Raw genomic sequence first — 23,165 nt, forward strand, 5'->3', positions numbered from 1 at the left:
CCTTGGAGGCACGGTTTAGTATTACATAGAGTCACATTCGTGTGTCTACTGCACAAACACAACGGAATTGGATTCAGATGTGAACCCTCACTGTTTACTTTGTGAGGGAAAGAATGGCCGATTCGAGAGACACTGTTCCTAAAAGCACGGGCAAGAAGTCTCTACCACCACGGTTCTGTACCAAGGAGCCACTGTCAGAGGCATGGAAGTGAAGCAATGACGGCCACGCTTTTAGTAGTAGAAGAGGCACTTTATCAGCTAGCGTTGCTCCTTTGTTAGGCGCACAGTCGGGTGGCTATGGAACGCACGTTTTTCAAGCAGAGAACGAATGTCACGATGCCACGACAAGGTGAAAGCAAGGTTGTGAGTCTGCAGTGTCATGGCTTCAATCCTCGAGACGCATCTGGGTGTGGCCTGTTGAGTAGAAACTCGGTTGTGCGGTCACCAGAGGCACTACGTAAGGCCCCGGGAAACACGTTTGGTTGACCATGGTGGTGGCTCTCTACGTTGTGACGCAGCAGAGGCATGGTTGTATTCTTACAACATTCACCTTCATAAAGCAACGGCTGCAGAAATTTACAAGCAAACATGTCGCCCTTATAATTTTTTCTCTGTTGAGTAATAAAAATACCTAAACAAGAAAAATCTGTTCTACTTAAATTTTTTTTGTTTCTATAACTACACCAAATAAACTTACAAGCCGCTTTTATAACCACAGTACGAGGAGCAGAAACAGTGCAAGGGCTCAACTGCAGCTGCCTCAGTGCAAGGGCTCAACTGTAGCTGCCTCAGTGCGTATGGCAGGTACATACGAGAAGCACTGCTCTACCTGCAATACAGGCATGGTTGTGCATGCATTGTGTGCATGCCATGTACATACAAGAGGCACTATCGTACATATAACACAGGCACGGTTACACATACATCATGCATCTCTCCACTGAAAAAATAAATCTATTTTATGTCTTTTAATCTTGGTGCCACAACATTTTATAGTCCTTCGGCCTGTACAAAGCTACCAAACTCCACATTTGACACAACAGTAGATAAGAGTATGAACGGTCGTGCCTCTATTACCGAAAATGGAGGGGTCGCTCATTTACTACACACAAAGAGGCACACGTTTTCTCGCACATTTCCACGGGGCTGGGGACCATGACATGTTGTAGCATCAACTCAAAAACACACAAAACTAGGTAGATTTTAGCAGTTGGGAGCTCCTTCATGGCTGCACGGAACACAAAAACAAACAAGCCTACACACGGTGCAAAGACTACAACGGTTGTCTGATAAAGTTTACATAAAACCCGAGCTCAAACGATCGCAACAACAAATAACTCCATACACCTGAACAACTAACACCAGACCTGATTTCAGCATCCACACCTGAACGGAACCGTCAAATCCAGGTACTCAACACTCATGTTTCTTAAATGCGGACGCACGTGGCTGCAACTTGATGATAATCTAAGATGAGCACGTTTAGAAGCCTTTTTATGCCACTCCAGAACCCTTTGTTGCTCTTCGTAAAATACTCCCGTGAACTCTGCGGGAGGGGAGATAAACTTAATGGTGATGGTCTCCATATCCTTTGCACTCAGAACAAAGAACATCGCAAATTCATTGTAACTTCGGGAGCGAACATAATGTTCCAGCGATACTGTCTTTAGACAAATGTCGTGATGTTTGAGAAACTGCCGGTGCTTAAGACGCCATTTGTTTTTTCACCATGAAAAATCAACCGTCCTTAAAATATAAATGATAGGTTGAAAATACTTAGCGTCTATAAAAAGAGATACAGACCATCGAAAAACCAAATGAAACAATTAATTCTACCACCTCCGTAACAAGAAGTTTGACATAGACTTGTCTAGATATGGATGTGTATCCAACAATAAATCATGTGTAGATACGGGTGCATCAATTCCAGTCAAATTTAAGACAAGCATTTTGAAATGGAACGAGTACTACAATATGCACATTTCCGAAGATCATCACCTCGACAAACAAGTTCTACAGTTTTGGAAAGGATTGCAACAATTCAACGACGATGTCCACTTTATAATACATGTAGATAAGCAAAGGTCTTAACAGATTGACGCATTGTTGTTAGACTGACTGCCTCCAAACCCTTCATGAAAATTAACAGAAGATGGATCACAAAACTAATAGAATAAAGGTTGGATTAAATAAAACTTGTTTCCTCACAAACAAATTGAATCTGGAAGTATCGTGAAAACTCAATACCGCAAGATAGGTGAGACCACATGGATACGGTTTAGGTGCAGACACACCGGTTACCTTGAAGTCCTAACTCTGCATGACGAATAGAACATAGATCATCAAATTAATAGAACAAACATTGGAACAAGTGCAGCTCTGTTCCAGTATCAAGGAAAGTCAGTACCTCAAGACACGTGGAGGGAGACACGAACACGAATTCACCCAACATCTCCAGTTTAGGTGCAGAGACAACGGTTATCGAACAGTCGTCGACCAGACCATCGTCGATCAACCGTCAAAGCGACGGGGCATCCTCAATAATGAGTTCGCCGTGTGCACAACAAATGCCAATGCTTCCAAGGTTAGACGAGTTTACTGTGATGCGACGACCTCCTCTACTGCAAACAAGCAGAGAGACTCAAGTGCAGGGCAACTAGAGTGGATTATGCTTTGCAGCAAGACGTCTGATATATCAACTTCCACAAGCAAGAGTCTTTTGACCAGTGGTAGCTTAAGCGTCCCTACGTAATTGTCTAGTATTTGGCAAAGAGCAAAGGCGAGGGTGTGGAGAGAGGAGGAAAACCGAAACACGGACTCCGGTGCCGAGGGCGTAGATGAAGTACATACATCCAGTAGTGTGACCTCTTGTGTCAAAAATCCTGGGAAGAGGTAGTAGAAATCAAGAACTTGAATATTGTTCAGCTTTGAGGATCGCAGCCAGGCATCAACGGTGGAGGGTCTGCACCGTAGGTAGCACGCCGGGATAGAGAGGCGGCTAACAGAGCCCTCATGGCTGGACAGAATGGATTCCGTAAGACTAACAACATCAGTGACATAATTTCAAGAGCGTCGAGTTCCGAAATAGCATCTGCGGACGCGCTCCTCGGTGACGGCGGACAACTGAGATATGGTCTCAATATGAACTGTTTCCCCATCGTTAAAAGAGGAAAGACAGAGATCTCGCGGCAGTCGAGATTTAGAGGAGCGGTGCACCATAAAGGACGCCACCGACAAGCAAGGATTCGAGTATGGATGCCCTCCTTGATGGGGAGATGAGAGATGATCTCACCGAGGACGGCGTCCGGGAGGTCGCTGATGAGGTCTGGACGAGACTCCCCTTCTTCCTACTTGGATCAAGGGAGAGCACGCTTGCCGCTTCCCTCCCCTCCGACGACCAGCACACCACCAGAAGGCGGCGTCGCCGGTGGCATCACTCTCGCCCTCTTGGTGCTACAAGCAGTGCATTCCATCTCCACCTCCATTGCTGGGTGGCGCCGCCCACGACTAGTGCTCAATGAGGTGGATCTGGAAAAATGGATTACAACCTGTCAATCCACAAAACGACTTAAATACCGACGGGGAGCGGAGGGGTCCAGATTAATTACCTCTTTTTTTACAGGAGGCTCCGGGTTAATTACTAATCGTAGCAAGTAAATGGTAGATGGCTGCTTGAAGCATTAAATAGAGCCACGGCTTTCATCGAACGAGATGCACTGTTGTACAAGCAGACCAAGCACGGGAGTGCCCATCCGTGTTTTAATTATTTACCGCACATATTCATTAGAATAATCTATTCGACACCGGAAGCACGGTTCTGCAGTCATCTTGCCTCCGTGAGAGGCAAAATTTTCCACGGGCACGTTAACCATGAAGTCACTATAAAGACAGTTTCAAAGTTAAGGGGGATTCAAGGCTGTGCCTCTGCCTTGCAGATGATTCTGCCGAAATGCTCACAGACAAAAGCAAGCAAGTGAAGTGATGGCAGAGGCACGGTTTGCCACGTACCACACACACGGTCATGCCTTCGTAGGAAAGTGATACGAGACGCACTGTTCTACCTATCACACAGGCACGGCCATGGCAGAGGCACGGTTTGTCATGTACCACACAACGGTCGTGAAGTGATACGAGACGCACTGTTCTACATGCCACACAGGCACGGCCGTCATTCCTCGTGCTTCAGTAGCATGTGAAGCTGTGATTCTCTCACAGGAAACGCCGTGAACCTACTGCCAGGCACTATATCCATTTGTGAAATAGAAACACAAACACAACTATGAACCGTTGTGTTTGAAATCTTTGCATCACACAAGCACGCCATGAAGGCACATAAGGCACGGTTCGACACACATCACAAGCACGGTTATCTGCTCTATATTCAATTACTTACAGACATGCATTCATAACAGAAGAACATGCGTGAGAACAGGAGAGGCATAGTTACCAAGAAAGCCACGGTTATGCGGCCCCCAGAAGCACGACCCAGATTCTATGCTTAAAAATATTTCCGTGCAACGACGATGGGCGTGACCATGCAATCGTGAGAGTCACATTTGAACACTCGCTAGTGCCATGGCCGTGGCTGTGTGTGCCCTTCAGTTATTTTTATCTCTCTATGTAGCAGCAGAGAAGCATGCTTGTATGCTTACAACATCCACATTCAGAAACCCACAGCTGCGGAAAATAACAAGGAAACCTGTGCCTCTGATATTTTTCTCCGCCGAGTAAAAATACATAAGAAGCAAAAGGTGTTCTTATTTAAATTTGTTTTGTTTCTATAACTGCAGCAAATTAACTTACAAGCCGTTCTTATAACCACAGCACGAAAAATTAAACAATCAACACCCGCCCACCCTCCTCACCGGTCACTTGCTATTTCATCGCTCCACATGCGGCCTTGTTTTTGAATCTTCGGTGATCCATTCTTCCTTATCCACCCTTGTGTGTCTCCACCCTTGTGCGTAGTTATTCAACCTATTTACCTGTAAAATTAATATACAAAAAAACTAAAAAACAATGAGAAAGATTGCGGTCATCACAGTTTTTTGCTTATGTCCAGTTTAAGCTGCATCATTACCTTTTAATTTTTTATTCGTACTGTTCTCCGGTACCAAACAGTCTCCACTCGGTTCTTTCCTTTCTGGAAGTGGACTGTGCAGATTCCGGGCCTTGTCCCGGGCTTCCCTGCGCGCATTCTGTGTGCCTGGCTTGTGTGGTGTTGGATTCTGGCGTACATGCAAGACTTTGGTAAATGCTACATGTTGTCAGTGGGGTGGTTGGAGTTGCTGGCGTATGACGTCTTCCTCCTAGGCTTGGAGTGCATTCTCCTGAGCCGTTTGATGTCCTCGATGGTGTTGTTGGTGTTGTCGGCCATTTCATTGACCTTGCCCTCTTCTCCTGCTGCAATTTCCTCTTCTCCTCTTCAATCCTCATCCTCTCCTGGACTTCTGGGTTTCCCGCGCAGTTTGTTTTCCTGTGACCCTTTTCTCGACAACGACCGCACTTGGATGTGGCTTTGTTGCCTTTTCCTTTCTTCAAGGAACCAGCTTTGATTCGATCTCCTTTTTTCGTGCCCTTTGAGCCACTCATGGGAGGGTTCTTGAGAGTTTCGGCAAGAATTCCTGCGTCTGGTTCCTCAGCAAGTGCCGCCATGACTTTTATTTTCATATTTAGCGTACACTCACGTAGCACACTGTATGCTTTCTCTTTTCTGCAAGCATTTGAACAGATATCTGACAACTCAGCATAAGCGAGGCCGAATCTCATAGTTTCATCATCTTGTGTGGTCATGCTATTATCTTGACTTGTAGACAACACTTTCAAGCTCTGTGATAGATTCCTAGTCCATTTGGGGATGATGAAGGATTTTGGAAGATGATCGACCATGCTTGTTTGGTCCATCACCTTAAGCACACGGCAACACTGAATGCCATCCCTACTCATTTTCTTGCAGCTGCAACCGTATATATCCTTTTGCTCATCCACATTACCCTAAACTCAGACCTGTCAAATTCCTCGCTTTGATATGGTTTCCACTCTTTTCTTCCAGGCTCAGTAATCCTTTAAAAAAAATACTGCCTCCCCTTTGCCAGGTCAGACCACTTGTAGTATGTCTGGTTCCGTAGCTCCAGCTGGAATTTCCTGAAAATTTCGTTCATGTATACTTCACTTGCTTGTCTTTCAATCAGAAAACCTGTCTCTAGTGATGGTGTCTTCTCGACTGTTCGGTGTCTTTTCTTGTCAAGCGTCGCAAGGCAATTTTGTTGAATCATGTGATATGCACCAACAAACCTTGTTATAGTGTCCCTGTGGTCCACGTAATTCTTCCACATCGAATTTGTGCTCTCACCGCGAGCGGTTGTTGATGAGAAAGGATAGAAGCAGTCCTTGAAGTAGGCCGGCACCCAAAAATTTCGAAGTTCCCATAGCGTGTTCAGGTGTTTGTTGCCTTCCGCCTTGTGCATAGAAATTGCTGCTTTCCAGGAACGCTCAAACTCGTCTTGATCTAGTGAGTTTTTGACGATTCGAAATAAATCATCAGACATCCCTGGGTGCTGCGCAAACACTGATGCGTTATTTTCCTTCATGTTCTTCCTAATATGCCACCAGCAGAACCTGTGCCTCGTTCTCGGAAGGGCTTCCTTTATTGCAGTATTCATCGCCTGGTCCTGGTCTGTTATTATGTATTTCGGCTCTTTTCCTCCCATTGCCTCGACAAACATGCTTAGGAGCCACTTGAATGACCCTATTTTCTCATCCTTCAAAAGGCCTACTCCGAACAGGACGGTCGACCCATGGTTGTTGACACCTATAATTGGTGCAAATGGCAAGCCATATATATTCATAGAGAATGTCATGTCGAAAGACACGAAATCTCCATATAGATCATAATTCATCTTGCACAAGGAGTCTGTCCAAAACAGGCTCCTCACTATATTGTTCTCTATCTCTTCCACATGGTGGAATCCCGCCCTCTGCCTCTGCATATCGGCAAACAGTTTCATGGTGTCCTCGATATCAGTATTGCACTCTCCAGCCCTGTCCCGGCATGCAATGTTGCTTATGTCAATCGTGTCGAACATAATTTCTCGCCTCGGTTTCCCCATGGCAGTAAAAATCTGCATAACCTTCCTTGGTTCTAACCTTGCCTTCTGCAGCACTTGTATAAAGAATTTCTCCTGAGGTGTCATCTTCTTATAGCATCTCATGAACTTCAGCATCCAATCAGATGGGTGAAGTAGGTGGTTGTGCTCTAGGCGTACGTTCTTCAGATGCCATTTCCTCCTATCTGTATCCCTCTTGGTTGTTATTTGGACTGGGCAGTTGCTCCTTCTCTCCTTAACAAGTCTCTCAGTTGTTTTATTCTGCCCTTCCTTGGTGCACTGGAACACCTGTTTGTCAAGCTGCCCATCATATGTCGATCTTCTGCTCGTTGATCGCTTGGCAGCAAAGCCAACCCTTCTCGCATATCTGCAGAAAAAGAAGAAGGCATCATCCAATGATCCGAATGACATACCACCCTCTGGTTCGAGCGCTTCGGTGACCTCCTGAATTGTTGGGTATATGCCTTCTTTGAACATGTTGTCCATTTCTTTCTCTACAATCGCCGGTGGCACCATGATGATGTTGTCTACCGTATCTTCGTTCGTCTGATCGCATTCACTTATGACGACATTAGTTTCATCGCCAACCACAGGTCCACTTACAACGGAGCTGCTGCTGCTCTATTGTTTGTCACATGTAGCAGTGTCGTTTCTGCATGCCACGGTCAAATCCATAAATGATTCTGCTTCTCCACTGTCGCATTGTGGAATGCTGCTACATGTTTCTCCGGCACTCGTGCATCCAAGGGACTGTGCTGCTTCTACCATGCAATCTGTGATGCCGCTGTATACTACTTGTTGATGTGAACGTTGTGTTCCCTTCATGATGGATGGAGGACTATGATATTTCTTTGTCTCATCTGTTATCCCCTCCGCCATGTCCTGAACACATGGCACGAAACAAATTAGATGTCCAGAGCCTGTTGAAGCATATGCATTTTTTTATTCTCTAAACGAAAGATTTATATGATTCATCAGGGCTCATCTGGTATACCAAAACCACACCCATGCCTCTGCTCCAAGTATAAGTGGTATACCAGAGGCACTGTTCAAATTATACCCAGCAGCACAGATGTGACCATGCTACACATACATCTGGACCACAGGCACAACTGTGCTTCTGTTTGCACCATACAACCGGAGAGGCACAACAATAGTGCTTCTGGTAGCATCCTATACAGGAGAACAACTGCACATACAGCCGTACCAGACGGACAGCAGTCCTCCTATTTTGCACTTTACACTGTTCTTGCAAAAAACTGTTTGTGTGTTGAATTGAAAAAGCATAGTTCCGACGTCACCTTTGTTTTCCCATGCCTCTCTTGTCCAGCAAATCTTGGCGACATCCTCCGTGAATTGGTGATTTCGTTGACAATTCCGAATGCCATCGGAGATCCTTTGGAAGGACCCCTCATGTTGAACGCCACATGTGATCCTTTCAAAGGCCCTTGCCTTATGTTTTCAATGAACCGTGGACTACCGTGATACTTGCTTCCTTGCTCGTACGCCTGCGTGTGCAAGAAACTATAATTTAAATATACCGAGCGAAAACAAAGAAAAAATTGCTGACAAAAAAATACATTTGCTTTAAATGTTGTTGCACATTCGTATTTGCTGTCACCTGTATTGCTTTCTGATGCTGCTGTACGGTAAAGTTTATTCCTCCTATGTTTGATTTTGTCGTTGGGCTCTTCTTGTTTGTGCAAACCGTACTGAATCCTTGAACATCAATGTTTTTGTTGCCAATGATCCTTCTACTTGCATCAAAGGAAATTCTGTTACCCTGTACCTCTTCATTATGACCGCCTTCAAACGTTGAGCCATCACAGCGCCCACTCTGCGCCTTTGTGGACATCTGTGTCTTGAAACCACAAAATAATTAGATGCACGTGCGAGTATTACGAAGATTTAGCACGTAAAACTTCCACGCACATTCAAAACCAGGGTTTGAAGTTTTCATCGTTACCTGCACAGTCTGCTTAGTGGAGTTTCTGCTACTTAGAATGCTCCTCTTCGCAGGTGTCTGTTGCACACCATGCTCCTGTTTAGGACGTTTGCCAATAACTTGTATCTCACTCTTGACTCCAATTATTCCAGCCCGCATGGCATGTGCCTGTTGGACGACATCTGCATCCTTGATCTTCTTCTCATTTTGTAGTAATTTTTTTCTTCCACCTCTCGATACTCAACTGCAGAGTAGATGAACAGGATAAACAGATATTACACCATTCATCCAGGAGATATTGATCATTTTTTTGTTAATGATCTACTCTTTGGTGTTCAGTGGTGGCACTTTGACAACAAACATTCCAGAAATGAAAGACCAAATAACCCCAAACGCTAATGTTCAACTGCCTTACTATTACCTTCCTCCCATAATCCTTGCCAATGTCGTTCAAAGACCGACCGTCCCTGTTGTCCTGATCAGATGACGCAGTCCTGAACATCTCCCAGAAAAAGAGACATAATAAAAATAAAGGTTATACTTGCAGCATCAGTGTTGTAACCTTTTCCAAGTCGATCTCAATCGTTCTTACTAACATTTTACACTTACCACACAACAGAGATATATTTCTAGTTCTATAGAATTGAGATATATATATTCTGTTACTAGTATCAGGGTTAGACTATTCTGTTACTAGTAACAGAATAATATTCTGTTACCCCGTGCCCTATATAAAATAGAACGGACCCGAATCTGCTAAACTAAAAAAAAGAGAGAACCCAATCCTTCCCGGCCCAAAGAAAAACGAAGAAAAAAACACCCACCCCACTGCCCCGTCTCCAGACAGAACCCGATCCTCCTTCCCCACTACCCACCGCCGCCGCCGCCCGGCTCCCTCCCCCGCCGCGCCGCCGCCGCCCGGCTCCCTCCCCCGCCGCGCCGCCGCCGCCCGGCTCCTTCCTCCGTCGCGCCACCGCCGCCCGGCTCCGTCCCCCGTTGCGCCGCCGCCGCCTGGCTCCATCCCCCATCGCGCCGCCGCCGCCCGGCTCCATCCCCCATCACGCCGCCGTCGCCCGTATCCCTCCCCCCAGCGCGCTGCCTCTGCCCGTCTCCCTCCCCCAGCGCGCGGCTGCCGTCCATCTCCCATTTCCTAGCGCTCAGCACGGTCGGGCCGCGACCTCCGCCTCCAGTTCCGACCCGCTCCTCCACGTGCGCCGGCCACCTTCCCCTCCTTCGCCACGGCCGCCTTCCTCTCCCGCCGCCACGCCCCCAGCCACCTCCTTCCCTCTCCACCACGCGCCGGCGACGAGCCCGTCCCCCAGCGTCGCCAACCTCCCCCGCTGCAGTACGAGCTGCATCAGCAGGGAAGGCTGCTGCTTCAGCAGTAGCAGCGCTCCGCTGCTGATGCTACAAGGGGAGGCGGAGGTGGGGTGAGGCACTGCGACGGTCGCATTCCGGGGAAGGCTGTCAAAGCTTAAGAAAGGTGAGGTGGCGCTCGATCGATTTGTTCTCTGGGAATGCAGGTTTAGTAGATGAGTTGATCTTCCTGTTGAAGTTTATTTCGAAGTTATGTGTGTAGTTCTCGTATGCTAATGCTGCTAGCTTTTGTGCCTCATTTAGGTGTGGCTCTTGTTATATGAGGTATCACATTGTGGCCTATACATCATACAACACTGACATCATACAATACATTGTGGCCTATACATCATACAACTCTGACAAAATTTATTTGTGGGTTCATCGATTGTTTGATTGTTTCTACCTTGTTCTGTTCGTTCCAACACCCTGCGCTTCAGCGGAAAAACAGTGAGCCTAGGAGGGGAGTCGCTGGATCGAGGACCTCTAGCTCGATAGTCCAACTACATGCTCCACCGTTGGTCGCTCAAGGAGCTGCGTGCAGGCCACCCCGAGCTCCGCCCCTGGACCTGGGTCAACTTTCTCCCTATCATCTAGGTAAGCTAGCCAGCGACTGAGAGTCAGAGTCATTCGTCCCTTGTGTGTGTTTGTGACAGAGAATGAGGCATGCTAACATTATCATGTAGTAGCAGCTGGGGGGATGCTTAGTTCAGTTCAAAAACATTATCATGCGATCATGGCTGAGAGTGAGAGTCATCACGCATCCAATTTCTTTTGTTCAGTTCAAATACTAAAAATTATTTTAGTTCAATTCTTGATGCCGTCTTCCTGGTTACTTCAAACGTATTCCTTTCTTTAATAGTTCTTGCACTTTCCTCCATTTTCATGTGACACTTGTTAGATTGCTCTCAGTATTTGATGTATTTCATGCAACACTTATTTGATTGCTCAAGAGAAGTGTTATTTATTAGTGAATTTTCTTTTAGTGTGGAAGTTCAATATGTATTTATATCAACAGTCCGTAATGAACTGCAGAAACAGTACAATCTGTGTGTTAAAACATAATAGATCAGTTCAATTTATTATTTATGTTCAGTACAAATCTTATTCAAGTTCTGTAGTTCAAAACTCAGTAATGCGGTTCTATGTAGAAAATACTTTTGCTCTGGTGCACTATTATATTTGCAGAAAAAAATTAAGTTCTATTGTCTGGAGAACTCAGTCTGAAATCATGGAAAAAAGAGCATATGTTGAACTAGCTTTTTATAGTTTGTACCAATCTATTTAATTTGGCATCGGTAAAAGAAGATGCCATGTCTACATTGTTGTGTTTGGAGCTGCTCCGCTATATTTCTCTATTGGTTCTACAAGATAATTGCTCTAGATTTCTTTTTCTAATATAATGTTAAAAGTCCACTAGATGAAAAAATCTCTATGTTAGCTAGATCAGTACTGCTCAGCAGTACGACAAGTAGTAGTACTGATCAGTACAACTTACACAATATTAGTACCGATCAGTACTATTCTTAAATGTTAAATGTAACATCCATATAGTACTGATGAGTCGTACTGACAAGGATGCCGTCTACAGTTCTGAACTTATTGTTTAGTGCTACAAGTACTGATGAAATGGGAAGCAAGTGTCACATGAATCCTTAATTGAATAGGAAGCAAGGTTGCAATGAGACCCTGGAAAAACACTATTTATTTTATCCCCGGTTATTAGAAAAGCATGGAAACAATTCTCTGTGTGTTAGAGTATCAGTTCATGTGGAGAAGAACATGTTTCCTATATGGGAAAACAATATATTATTATCGGTTCAATGTGTATTTTCCTATATGAAAAAAATTAGAAGCTAGATGTTTCAAAAAAATTAGAAGCCATTTTAGTGAATCTCTATTGAAAATTAGCTCACATTTGAGTCCTACTAGTACTGATGAATAGAGACTTAAGTGGAAAATTTAGTTGATTCCCGAGACCCTGACTAGTCCTTCTATAATACAGTTCAGTGTTTAGGATGTTATACAACAATTGTATACTTCTAGTTGCTGCTTGCTGCCACCAACGAATTGCACAAGTTCAAAGAGTACCGCATGACAAATTCAAAAAGCGTTGTATGGCAAGTGAGCTAAGTACTTGTTTGGAAAGTTTGCAAGTTCGAATTCTAATTTGAATTCAGTACATTTCTAAAATTTACTTCAGTTCAGTTCTATCTTAGTTTGAATCATTTTCTTATTTTAGTTCAGTTCAGTGCCGGCTATTTGAAAGGTTTATTCTTTGGTTGGAAAATCTCTTTTGGAGAAGTTCGAGTTTAAAAGATTACTTGTTGAGATTCTTGTGAACATGTAGTGTTACTGTACATGAACTTGTTGTTCTTTTTACATGAACTTGTGCATGCTAATTGGTGGCTGTTGTGTGTGAAAAAAGTGATTTCTTGGTCAGGATTTTGCAGGGTCTTTGGGTTAGAAGTGGTTAATTGGTTAGCCCCTGGAGCTTGTCAGCGAGCCAGGCACTGGGCCAACCACAAGGCAACGCCACCAGGTAGGGTGCCAGACGGCTGCCGAGCATGGCATGAGCCTTTCCGACCCCATTTCCAGGTTAAGCGCCAATGATCTCATCGTCGGGTTCGCAAAAGCACTAGCGCCTCTGCTTCCATTTTTCTTCAAAAGTTCTGCTAACCAATTAGCCACTGATAAGATGACTTTACTTCCAACTAGCCACTCAAAAGTTGTGGCCATTTAATGACACCTACATTTGAGACATGTGAAACTGTAACCTTCCAATGTTACCGTTTGGTAGCTCAGCATGCTTCATGTTTTGGAGATCTACAGAGTGACTATCTGAGAGCTGTGTTGGACTTTCTCATTGCAGCATGGAACTTCTCTAAAAATCCCAGTTGATTTTTAATGTTTGTTCCTCATCAGTTCTAAAAATCTCAGCATCCATCCAACTATGTATCAGGATATACTATGTTGTAAATTTATGTATGCTTGTATGTGCAAAAATATATTACGGTTGCAGCTTCTATTTCTTGTGGTGAGGATGTTGTAAGTTCAACACGACGTCTGGGAAATAATCTCAAACAAGAAAAAACCCCACGGAAATTCAAATGATAAAAGTTCATGTTGTAAAATGAGAGAAGTCCAAAACATCACTGCAAAAAAATTGAGTTAAAAAAATAAACACAAGAAAAATTTCTATTTGAAAAAATATCATTCAGTTCAATGATATAAAGCATGCAAGTTCAGGACTATGATACAATGAACTGTTGAATACAAAACCATATAGACATCCGCTCAAGTATTCTTTTTACCGTTGAAAAGTTACGAGAAAAAAACATACCAAAAAAACAGAGTAAGTCTAGTCTGTGCAAACATGCTCAGTACAAAACCATATAGACATCTGTTCAAGTACTTTTTTTTGGAACTATTCTGTGAATAATACATCAGTACAGACACACACATAGATCAGTACAAGGACTCTGTTTTTTCTGACGGAAAAACAACATGATGACTCTCACCATATTCAAAAGTACTCTTCAATGATTATAAATTTGAGAAAACGTTCAACATGACTAAGTTTTGCATTTTCGATAGCTATCCAACGGTATATTATTTGCCCCATTTCGACAAACTTAAAAAAACGCGTTCAAAATCAAATTTGACCGTATTCGAATTCGTTTTTAAACGTAAGGAATTAGAAAAACATTTCTATACAAAAAAGTTGCGCATTTTCCATAGCTTTCCAATGCCGTATCATTTGCATCAATCCGACAAATCGTTTGAGAAAAAAAAATGCGAAAATACGTTTCGCCCAGAATTTCACCGTTTTTCAAATTACTTTTAAATTGTATATAATTTGAAAAAATAGTAGATATATGGAAGATGCGGATTTTTACCAGCTTTCCAACACCATCTTATTTTCTCTTCCGATAAACTGTTTGAAAATTGAGTCTAAAATACGATTCGCGTTTTTGGTTTTGAAAAAACCTTTTTTTCAAAACTGCTCTTAAACCATGATGGTTTTGCAAAAAATTCCTATATATTTATAATGTAGATGTCAAGAGCTTTCTAACGATATATTACACGCCCCATTTCGACGAAAAGACGATCAGTTCAACGAGATGAAAATCATCAGTATAACCGCCTGAAACCATCAGTTCAAGTAGGGTAACAGAATAATATTCTGTTACGCGAAACAGAATAGCCCAGATGTGTGTGTGTATATATATATATATATATATATATATATATATATATATATATATATATATATATATATATATATATATATATATATATATATATATATATATACTCTCCTATTTTATACTCCCAAGAGTACATACTCCTTCCCGTGGATTGGTCAAAAGGTTGAGAGATCTATGGAAAAAATCGGTTGTAACAAACCAGCCGTGCTAGTTATTTAAAAAGGCTAATTTATTCCCTAGTTAAACGTAACTGCTTCTAGATGGTAGGAGTGAGATGCAAACTCACGTACACCCGATTCACTGCCTACGTGCCCTTTACGCCCAGTCATTCCGAAGAACACTTGCCCCCCCCCCCCCCCCCCCCCCCCCCCCCCCCCCGTCTTACCGCGGCTGCTTCAAAAATGCTTTTGCTATCCTAAATGCTGTCCCTAATACATATTATTATGAGATTGCTTCCAAAAAGTAATATTAAACTAAAAGGATCCAATGAAGAACCGGGGAATAGCTTATATCCAGTCCTTCTCTATGACTTGCCGAATAGACTTATTCGCAGCCATACACTGTCTTATTTAAAAGAGTCCCCTTTATTTTCTGGAATTTATATGCAGTATATAACACAAAATAGAGCAGTATATAGCCGCAAAAAAAATAAAAATAAAATAGTGCAGTATATTGTGTGTAGTACATACTTTTTTTACATGAAAGAGTATGTACTTCTTGCCAACTTAAAAAATAATTATTTTTTCACGAAAGAAGTATATACTGTTTTGCATACATACTACTTTTTATTCAAGGGTATAAACTGTTTCTGAATTTAAGAGTCATATACTGCCTTCTTTAGTGTAGAGATATAGACTAGTACCTTTTTTAGGGAGAGAGATATGTACTGGTACTTAGTTCAGAACTTTGTTCTGCTTGGCAATTAAAATGGTATATACTTCTGTTCCATAAATATACCAATTTCCCCAAGTAAGTATATACTGATTTATTAAGATAAGTATATAATGTTGATTTTACAAGGGATTATCATTTTATTTTAGGTAAAATATTATACGCATATCAGGTATAGTGGGTGTGAAATGAGTATCAATATAAATATGGAGGAGCCAAATCACATTAGATGTTTATTAAAAAGTAAGTTGGTAAAAGGTATATATACCTCGTAACTATATTACTAGCAGTCTAGGACAAAGAACCATCTTGACATAAACGATTAATTCACAAAGAAGCATATACTTCATTCTGACCATTTAGGAGTTGACATGAAACTTCAGTTGTTTTCTTCCTGTGTGCAGTATATCTAGTTATTTTTCTTTTGCGACCGCCGCAGATGAGGAGCATAGTACAGGCCTCGTCGATGCCGTCGAGATTGTTTTGGGCGAACACCATCGACGAAAGCTGTCTAGTATTAATATTTGACATGCAATGCACACCAGCATCCCTACATTCACGCAAACCATTTTTTTTCATGAGAGTTATCCATGCAAACAGACTCGGCCGGGACATGGTTAGTATCTATTTCTTTTTTACCTATTACCTATTTCTTTTTTTAAAGCTAACCAGCATGTATGGTGCCACCCGTTAGTGCGCAGGAAAAGCAATTTAGAGGTGGGAGTACGTACTCCTAGGAGTACTAACCAATTTTCATATATATATATATATATATATATATATATATATATATATATATATATATATATATATATATATATATATATAAATTGTTTGGGGCACCTAGGTGTCCAGGCACCTAGGCGCGTTATGGCAAGTACTATTCATTAGTGCATGGTGTATACTTGACAAGATAATGACTTTCCATCTTTTGTTTGCATGTACTAGTATCTTAAATAGTCATGATTGTTTTCCATAACAAAAATAGTCTGAACACTTATACTTGGGTACGTATACATGTACATGTACGCGAAATACCAACGTGTATATGTTATTAGACCGAAATACTAGTTAATGGGTATTATATCTAACGCAAATTTGTATGCATTAACGTTATACCCAATGAAAATATACACATAAATATCATACATTTTAAGTATGTGTTGATGTTATACCCAATGAAAATTTACACATAAATATACCTCGATGCGGATATACAAATAAATATACACGTGTATACCCAATAAAAATATAAACATAAATATACATACCTTGATGTTTTTTGTATATACCCATCAATATCACACATTTTACAAGCGGTATATGTACCTGAGATACCCACGTGTATATTTTTTAGACCGTAATACCAGTTAATGGGTATTATACCTAATGAAAATATGTGTGTGTTGGTGTCATACCCAATGAAAATACATACATGTTAGTGTTATACCCAATGAAAATATGTACAGATTGGTATACGTGGTAAAAAAATTGTGTGGTATTTTTCTAATGAATTACTATGCACCTGCCATACATGGCAACGAGTATGCTAAATAATCAATTACAATTTAATATCGTGAAGAGAAATAATGACACGTATCAATTACATAACCTTTATTACTTTCCATAGAAGTACCTTTATGCAAACGAATAGGAAAGTAATAATGCGGGTATGCATGCAAAGTCTATACCTATTTTAACAGCGAGATCAAGTATGATCCAACGACATCTAGGTAAGGAGCCTGGGCACCTAGGTGTCCCAAATGATTGTCCTATATATATAAATTTTTAATTACACTGCAACCTCAACCAAAGGGAGATCCTGATGCTAGTTTGCTTGTGCAACACTTAACACAAAGAATCCTAACATGAATCCCAACAAAAGGAACAAGCTGATATTACAAGGATGAGAACACAGAAAACAAAAAACAAACACAAATCAGAGTTGCAGTGTAAAACCATACAGTTTTAATCTATGAATCCCAACCACAATCAATTCATCAACAACATACAACCAAGCAGTTTTGTACTATGCATTCCAACATCAAGTATTTCATCAACACCGTCACAGTGATTCTAAGCAATAACACTTAGGGAAAAGAATTTTTGTCTGCAGCTTCCCGAGGACCAACTTAGGCAGTAACATCGTAATATTTTTTAACAGAAGCGCAATGTTGAATTAAGAACCACACTACCTACTGCCGTAAAAGAAGGACTGGGAAACTAAAAAACCATCCAACATGTACCACGACAACATAGATATAATGAAGTGAGGTTTCGGCACAGACCCAAAACCAACATCGCGAAAATTGAATCTCGTGTATCAGGAATCGCCACGCGAAGGTGCGTTGATAAATTTTTTACTAACCTTTGATTGCCGAATCTTATGCGCTGATTGTTCGGAACTCACACCTTTCGAATTTGTGGGGGATCTGCTTCCCTGCAGTTTGTCAGCGATCTCCTCGGATAATTTTGAATATGGAAGAGAGAGAGAGAGAGAGAGAGAGAGAGAGAGAGAGAGAGACTGCTTTGATTTTTTGCATGCAGGAAAAGAATCACCTGATAGGTGGGGTAAGTTTTGCGGTGCATGAGAGATGCACATGTTTTTCGGCGTGACGAGATGTGGTAGCTAGGTCGACTTCACTTGACAGTTGAACTGACAAGTGGGCTCTCAATTAAGTCTCTCACTAACTCGTGGGGTCGGCCGTATATGAGTTCTAGGAGGACTACCTTCATCTGGCGTGAGAAGATGTGGTAGGTGGACTTCATCATCAGACTGACATGTGGGCTCTCAAATAGTTCCTCTAAGTATTTCGACTAACTTGTGGGGTCGTGCGCAGATGAGTTCCAGATCTCTCTCCATCTAGCGTCGGTGGCGACACGTGAAGGATATTCTAGCTCTCCAAAGGAAAACCTATAGTCTCGTCCTAATCCCTCCATAACGCTCGCTTGTCACTGAAAAATTATCGGTCTCCTTCATCTCACTCGGCGTGGATCTACTGCTCAGGTAATCCATTACTTCCTCGTCGTGATTATCCCACTGATTCATTGTTTGAACAAAAAAATCCGGTGCTAGCAATTCCGCGGGCTGGGTACACATTGCATGTGCGCAACACGACAGGTGGGGCGCGTTTTAAATATCCGTTCCGGATCCAATTATTTTTAGCTGGACCATACTCTAACTGTTGCACCTTGTTAACGGGAGAAGGGTTGCAGATTTAAAATTCTGACTCAGCTGACCTCACTTTAATCCTGCCAGCTCCATGTTTGCGTCGTGGTTTTACTAAGTTGAGTTATATCTCCAGCCATGCAAAACTTAAGGACTCTCGTGACCACAGATTATATTAATTGTACAGCTCAATGAGACTACAGTCAAAATTCACTATACTGATCACTAGCATGAGGTCACAGGTCAAATGATTGTATAGATCCGCAATTTATAGGAGGGATCCAAAGGACTTACGTTCGTTTTTGCAAAGCAGTTACTAACTCAGAGTTAGAATCCGTCTTAGCTAACCGAGTTGTTGATGATGGTCTCACATGGTCTGCTAACAACTGTCTTACGTAGCTGACCTGGTAACAATGATGTCTCATGACCTCTTATGTAGAGTTCGATGAGATGGACTCCACCCCACAGCTGTCGGAGACTCAGTCTTAGTCTGTCGATGGCACAGAGATTTTCACGCAAGATTTCATGGTTCATGACCAACTAGAGACAGAGAGACTAAGGATCGAGTTAAAACGTGCATCGCACAAAAAGCTTGTTGAGGAGTACAGGAGAAAGAAGCAGCTTGCTGCCTCGAAGTATGTGTTTTTTCATGCATCTCGCGTGTGTCGTTGAAATTTCTTTGGAAATCAATGCCTCTCATTCTAGCTGCATTTTTAATCACGGCTTAAATATTTGTGTCTGTTTTGCTGACTCGGCGTTTATATGTAAGCTTCTCCCAGAAAAGCACGTGGTTCAACAATACATTTGTTAAAGGTCATTTCTTATCTTTGTCCACGGGGCTGTTATAATGGCTGAATATGAAGAAGAGTTCAGCACAAAACTGAGCTTGCAGAAATCCATTACTGTCTGTGAGAAGCTAACAGAAACACAAAAGCAGCTTCTCAGAGATATTGGTTTTGGATACCTTCTCGATCTGTGCTCCCGCGAGCTTCCAAGGTGTTTCGTTCGCTGGCTTGTCCGCTATTTTGATTGCATGTCCAGGTGTTTCATACTACCTAGTGGATACAGATTCCTTATCAACTCATACACCATGCACCGGATCTTATGAATTCCACTAGGCGGGCAGATTATCCCTAGAAAATGCTTAGAAGCTTTCAGATGTTAGGTTAAGTCTGAGACTCGGTGTGTTGGGCACGCTCCAAACATCAGAGAGTTAACTGATCTCATAACCCTGCAGCTGACAGGAGAAGTGTTTCAGCGGGTTTTCGTGATGTTTGCGACAATGGTATTTCTATGCCCAACGACATATGATTGCGTTAGCCCCGACTACTTAGCCACTCTAGAAGGACCAACAAGTAACATATCATCATATGATTGGTCCAATGCTGTCACAAAGAAATTGGTGGCATCACTCCAGACCTTCATGGACAAAGGATTCATAGGCGCCCTGTGTGGCTGTCTCCTGATTCCAGTGGTTCGTTCATTAACTTGTACATTTCTTTATACCCAGAAGCAGCTACAAGAACATGATTCATTTTTATCTCTTCCCCCTTGCAGATAACGTATTTGAGTACCTGGATACAAAGATTATGGACCTGAAATATGACACTCCTGCAAGGCTTGTCATATGGGACACAGAGGTCATTAAGAATTATGCTAACATAGACAGCCTGTCAACAGAGGACGGAATTTTTGGGATACACACGGTGAGTCAACTTTTCATCATTTTCCTTTGGTGAAGTTTTCAACTCAACATAATGACTTAGCTGCCATATATTAATTGACTTGATTGTCATTGTTTCCTTCCGCATGGCAGCTGAAAGACATTAGGTGCACGCCTTTCCACCCACTGCCTGGCTTTCAGGGGCCATTTTTTCAAATGAGTCCCAGACTAGAGGCCTACATAGAAGAATTTGTGCCTCAAGAAAAACTTTGTTCTGTAAGTGATTTCCATCTTGTGCACTTGGTTTTACGTTTGAAATGATGTTCCCTAAGTTTTTACGAAACAGATACATGTCCCCCTGCGTTAGCTAATGTGTGCTACCATGATGCTTATACCTCCGCTTCCCTGCGGCGGGTTAGACATACTTCATAAAGTAGGTTACGAGTCTTCTCCAGTTGGTTTCCTGTGACTGCTTGAAAATGTAACCTATGCCTGCTGCAGCGTATTAGATGTGCTTCCTATAGTACGTTAGTTATGCTTCTGTGTTAAATATAGAAGTGCTTCCTATAGTACGTTAGCTATGCTTTTGTGTTAAATATAGAAGTGCTTCCTGTCGACGTTAGTTGTTCTTTTGTATCAAATATAGAAGTGCTTCTTATAGTACGTTAGCTGTGCTTTTGTGTTAAATATAGAAGTGCTTCCTATAGTACGTTAGATGTGCTTTTGTGTTAAATATAGAAGTGCTTCCTATAGTACGTTAGCTGTGCTTTTGTATTAAATATAGAAGTGCTTCATGTAGTATGTTAGTTGTGCTTTTTTGTTAAATATAGAAGTGTTTCCTATAGTATGTTAGTTGTGCTTTTGTGTTAAATATAGAAGTGCTTCCTATAGTATGTTAGCTGTGCTTTTGTGTTAAATATACCAGTGCTTCCTATAGTACGTTAGTTGTGCTTTTGTGTTAAATATAGCAGTGCTTCCTATAGTACATTAGCTGTGCTTTTGTGTTAAATATATCAGTGCTTCCTATAGTACGTTAGCTGTGCTTTTGTGTTAAATATAGCAGTGCTTCCCTGTGGCGGTAGGTCAACCATGCTTCGTACAGTACGTCGGGTGTGCTTCGTCCACTACGTTTGTTGTGCTCCTTCAAGGATTGTGTTGACTATGATTCGTGGACTTTGTTAGCCGCGCTTCCCGCAGCACATCATGTGTGCTTCTGCGCACATTATTTCATGCCTTTTCTACAATTCTTGACAGAACGTACAGTAGGCCACAAGATATTTTTCATGGGCCATTTGCATTTCTGTCCCTAACTCGAACCACCTACTCAAATTTGTCCCTAATTTCGAAGCCTGCTCAAATTTGCCCCTCTGCCATTAGGTGCCATTACATAAATGCCCTTACGTGCCGTTTCCGTCCAGTCAAAGGGCTTTGACCGCTATCTGGCCGTTTCTTTGACAATTTTGCCCCTGTGTCCATGTGCCACTTACCGATGGGTCCCACTCTCAAAAAATAAAATGAAAAACACTTTCTCTCACCCTCTCTCTCTCACACACACACTTACATGTGGGGCTAGTATAAAAAAAGAAAAGGAAAAAAGGACTTTTCAAACAGATATTGGGCCCACATGTCATTGCCTTATTAATATTTTCCAGAAATATTTTGTTTTAATTAGTGCTTTAATTAATCCTTAACTGTGGATTGGGTCGACGGTGGCCGGCGGCGACTGTCGGTGTCAAAATCGGTGGATCTCGGGTAGGGGGTCCCGAACTGTGCATTTAAGGCTAATCGTAGCAGGAGACAGGGGACACGATGTTTACCCAGGTTCGGGCCCTCTCGATGGAGGTAATACCCTACTTCCTGCTTGATTGATCTTGATGATATGAGTATTACAAGAGTTGATCTACCACGAGATCGTAGAGGCCAAACCCTAGAAGCTAGCCTATGATTATGATTGTTGTTGTCCTACGGACTAAACCCTCCGGTTTATATAGACACCGGAGGGGGCTAGGGTTAGACAGAGTCGGTTACAGAGAAGGAAATCTACATATCCGAATTGCCAAGCTTGACTTCCACGCAAAGGAGAGTCCCATCCGGACACGGGACGAAGTCTTCAATCTTGTATCTTCATAGTCCAACAGTCCGGCCAAAGTATATAGTCCGGCTGTCCGAGGACCCCTTAATCCAGGACCCCTCAGTAGCCCCTGAACCAGGCTTCAATGACGATGAGTCCGGCGCGCAGATTGTCTTCGGCATTGCAAGGCAGGTTCCTCCTCCGAATACTCCATAGAAGATTTTGAACATGAGAATTGTGTCCGGCTCTGCAAAACAAATTCCACATACCATCGTAGAGAGTACAATATTCCACAGATCTGATCTGCTGACAGCTTTTTATGACATCACGCCACGATCCGGTCATTATTCGAACCATTTTTCTCGGCACGTCTTGTCAAAGCAGAGATCGTGTCCCCTTATCACGGGATTCTCATCAATACGGGTGTGGGTAACCCAACTGTGCCATCAATCATGGCGTTTGGGGAATAACCGATCTTAACAGGCAAGTGGGGAGGCGGAGGATCTCTGCTGCCTTTATAAGGGGATAAGAACTCCCTTTTTCACCCATGCCCTTCTCTGCTCATCCATTCCTTTTCGCTCGAGCCCTAGTGCCCAAGCGCTCCTCTTCTCCGCCCAAAAAAGGCTTCTCGAAGATGTCCGGATCCGGAGCAGGAGGCAAGTGGATGGCCTCTACCATTCGGGAGAAGGATATCAAAAAGCTTCGGGGGGCTGGGTATCTGGCCAAGAGAATTGGCCACCGTCTTCCGACGGT

The 23,165-nt window shown here is 42.5% G+C and overlaps 1 protein-coding gene and 1 long non-coding RNA gene across 5 annotated transcripts; one reads left to right on the forward strand and one right to left on the reverse strand.

Annotated features, from left to right (window-relative positions):
- Nucleotides 1-4,981: 4,981 nt before the first annotated feature.
- LOC109753111 (protein FAR1-RELATED SEQUENCE 5-like) lies at nucleotides 4,982-8,930 on the reverse strand. The gene is made up of 4 exons (XM_020312036.1): nucleotides 8,815-8,930; nucleotides 6,295-7,473; nucleotides 5,387-5,713; nucleotides 4,982-4,985 (listed from the first exon to the last, which is right to left on the reverse strand). The coding sequence occupies exons 1-4, from the start codon at nucleotides 8,928-8,930 to the stop codon at nucleotides 4,982-4,984; spliced, it is 1,626 nt and encodes a 541-aa protein (XP_020167625.1).
- Nucleotides 8,931-9,878: 948 nt separating this feature from the next.
- Nucleotides 9,879-13,435, forward strand: LOC120973800 (uncharacterized). Of its 4 annotated transcripts, none has more exons than XR_012203415.1 (3): nucleotides 9,879-10,534; nucleotides 10,848-11,004; nucleotides 12,851-13,435. It is a non-coding gene; the product is annotated as an uncharacterized lncRNA (long non-coding RNA). The 4 variants fall into 4 exon arrangements; XR_005769232.3 differs by having other exon boundaries at nucleotides 9,989-10,534; nucleotides 12,861-13,435; XR_005769231.3 differs by lacking the exon at nucleotides 9,879-10,534 and having other exon boundaries at nucleotides 10,541-11,004.
- The last annotated feature ends 9,730 nt before the right edge of the window (nucleotides 13,436-23,165 follow it).

The sequence above is a fragment of the Aegilops tauschii genome, chromosome 2 (assembly GCF_002575655.3).
Source record: "Aegilops tauschii subsp. strangulata cultivar AL8/78 chromosome 2, Aet v6.0, whole genome shotgun sequence".
Taxonomy (NCBI): Eukaryota; Viridiplantae; Streptophyta; class Magnoliopsida; order Poales; family Poaceae; genus Aegilops; species Aegilops tauschii.

Coding starts and splice junctions, on each gene's coding strand:
- LOC109753111 (XM_020312036.1), bottom strand. CDS start 8,930: ATGGCTCAACGTTTGAAGGCGGTCATAATGAAGAGGTACAGGGTAACA. Junction 7,474..8,814: donor ATGTTCAAGGATTCAGTACG/GTTTGCACAAAC, acceptor CTTTTTCTGCAG/ATATGCGAGAAGGGTTGGCT. Junction 5,714..6,294: donor CACAGGGACACTATAACAAG/GTTTGTTGGTGC, acceptor AAATGCTTGCAG/AAAAGAGAAAGCATACAGTG.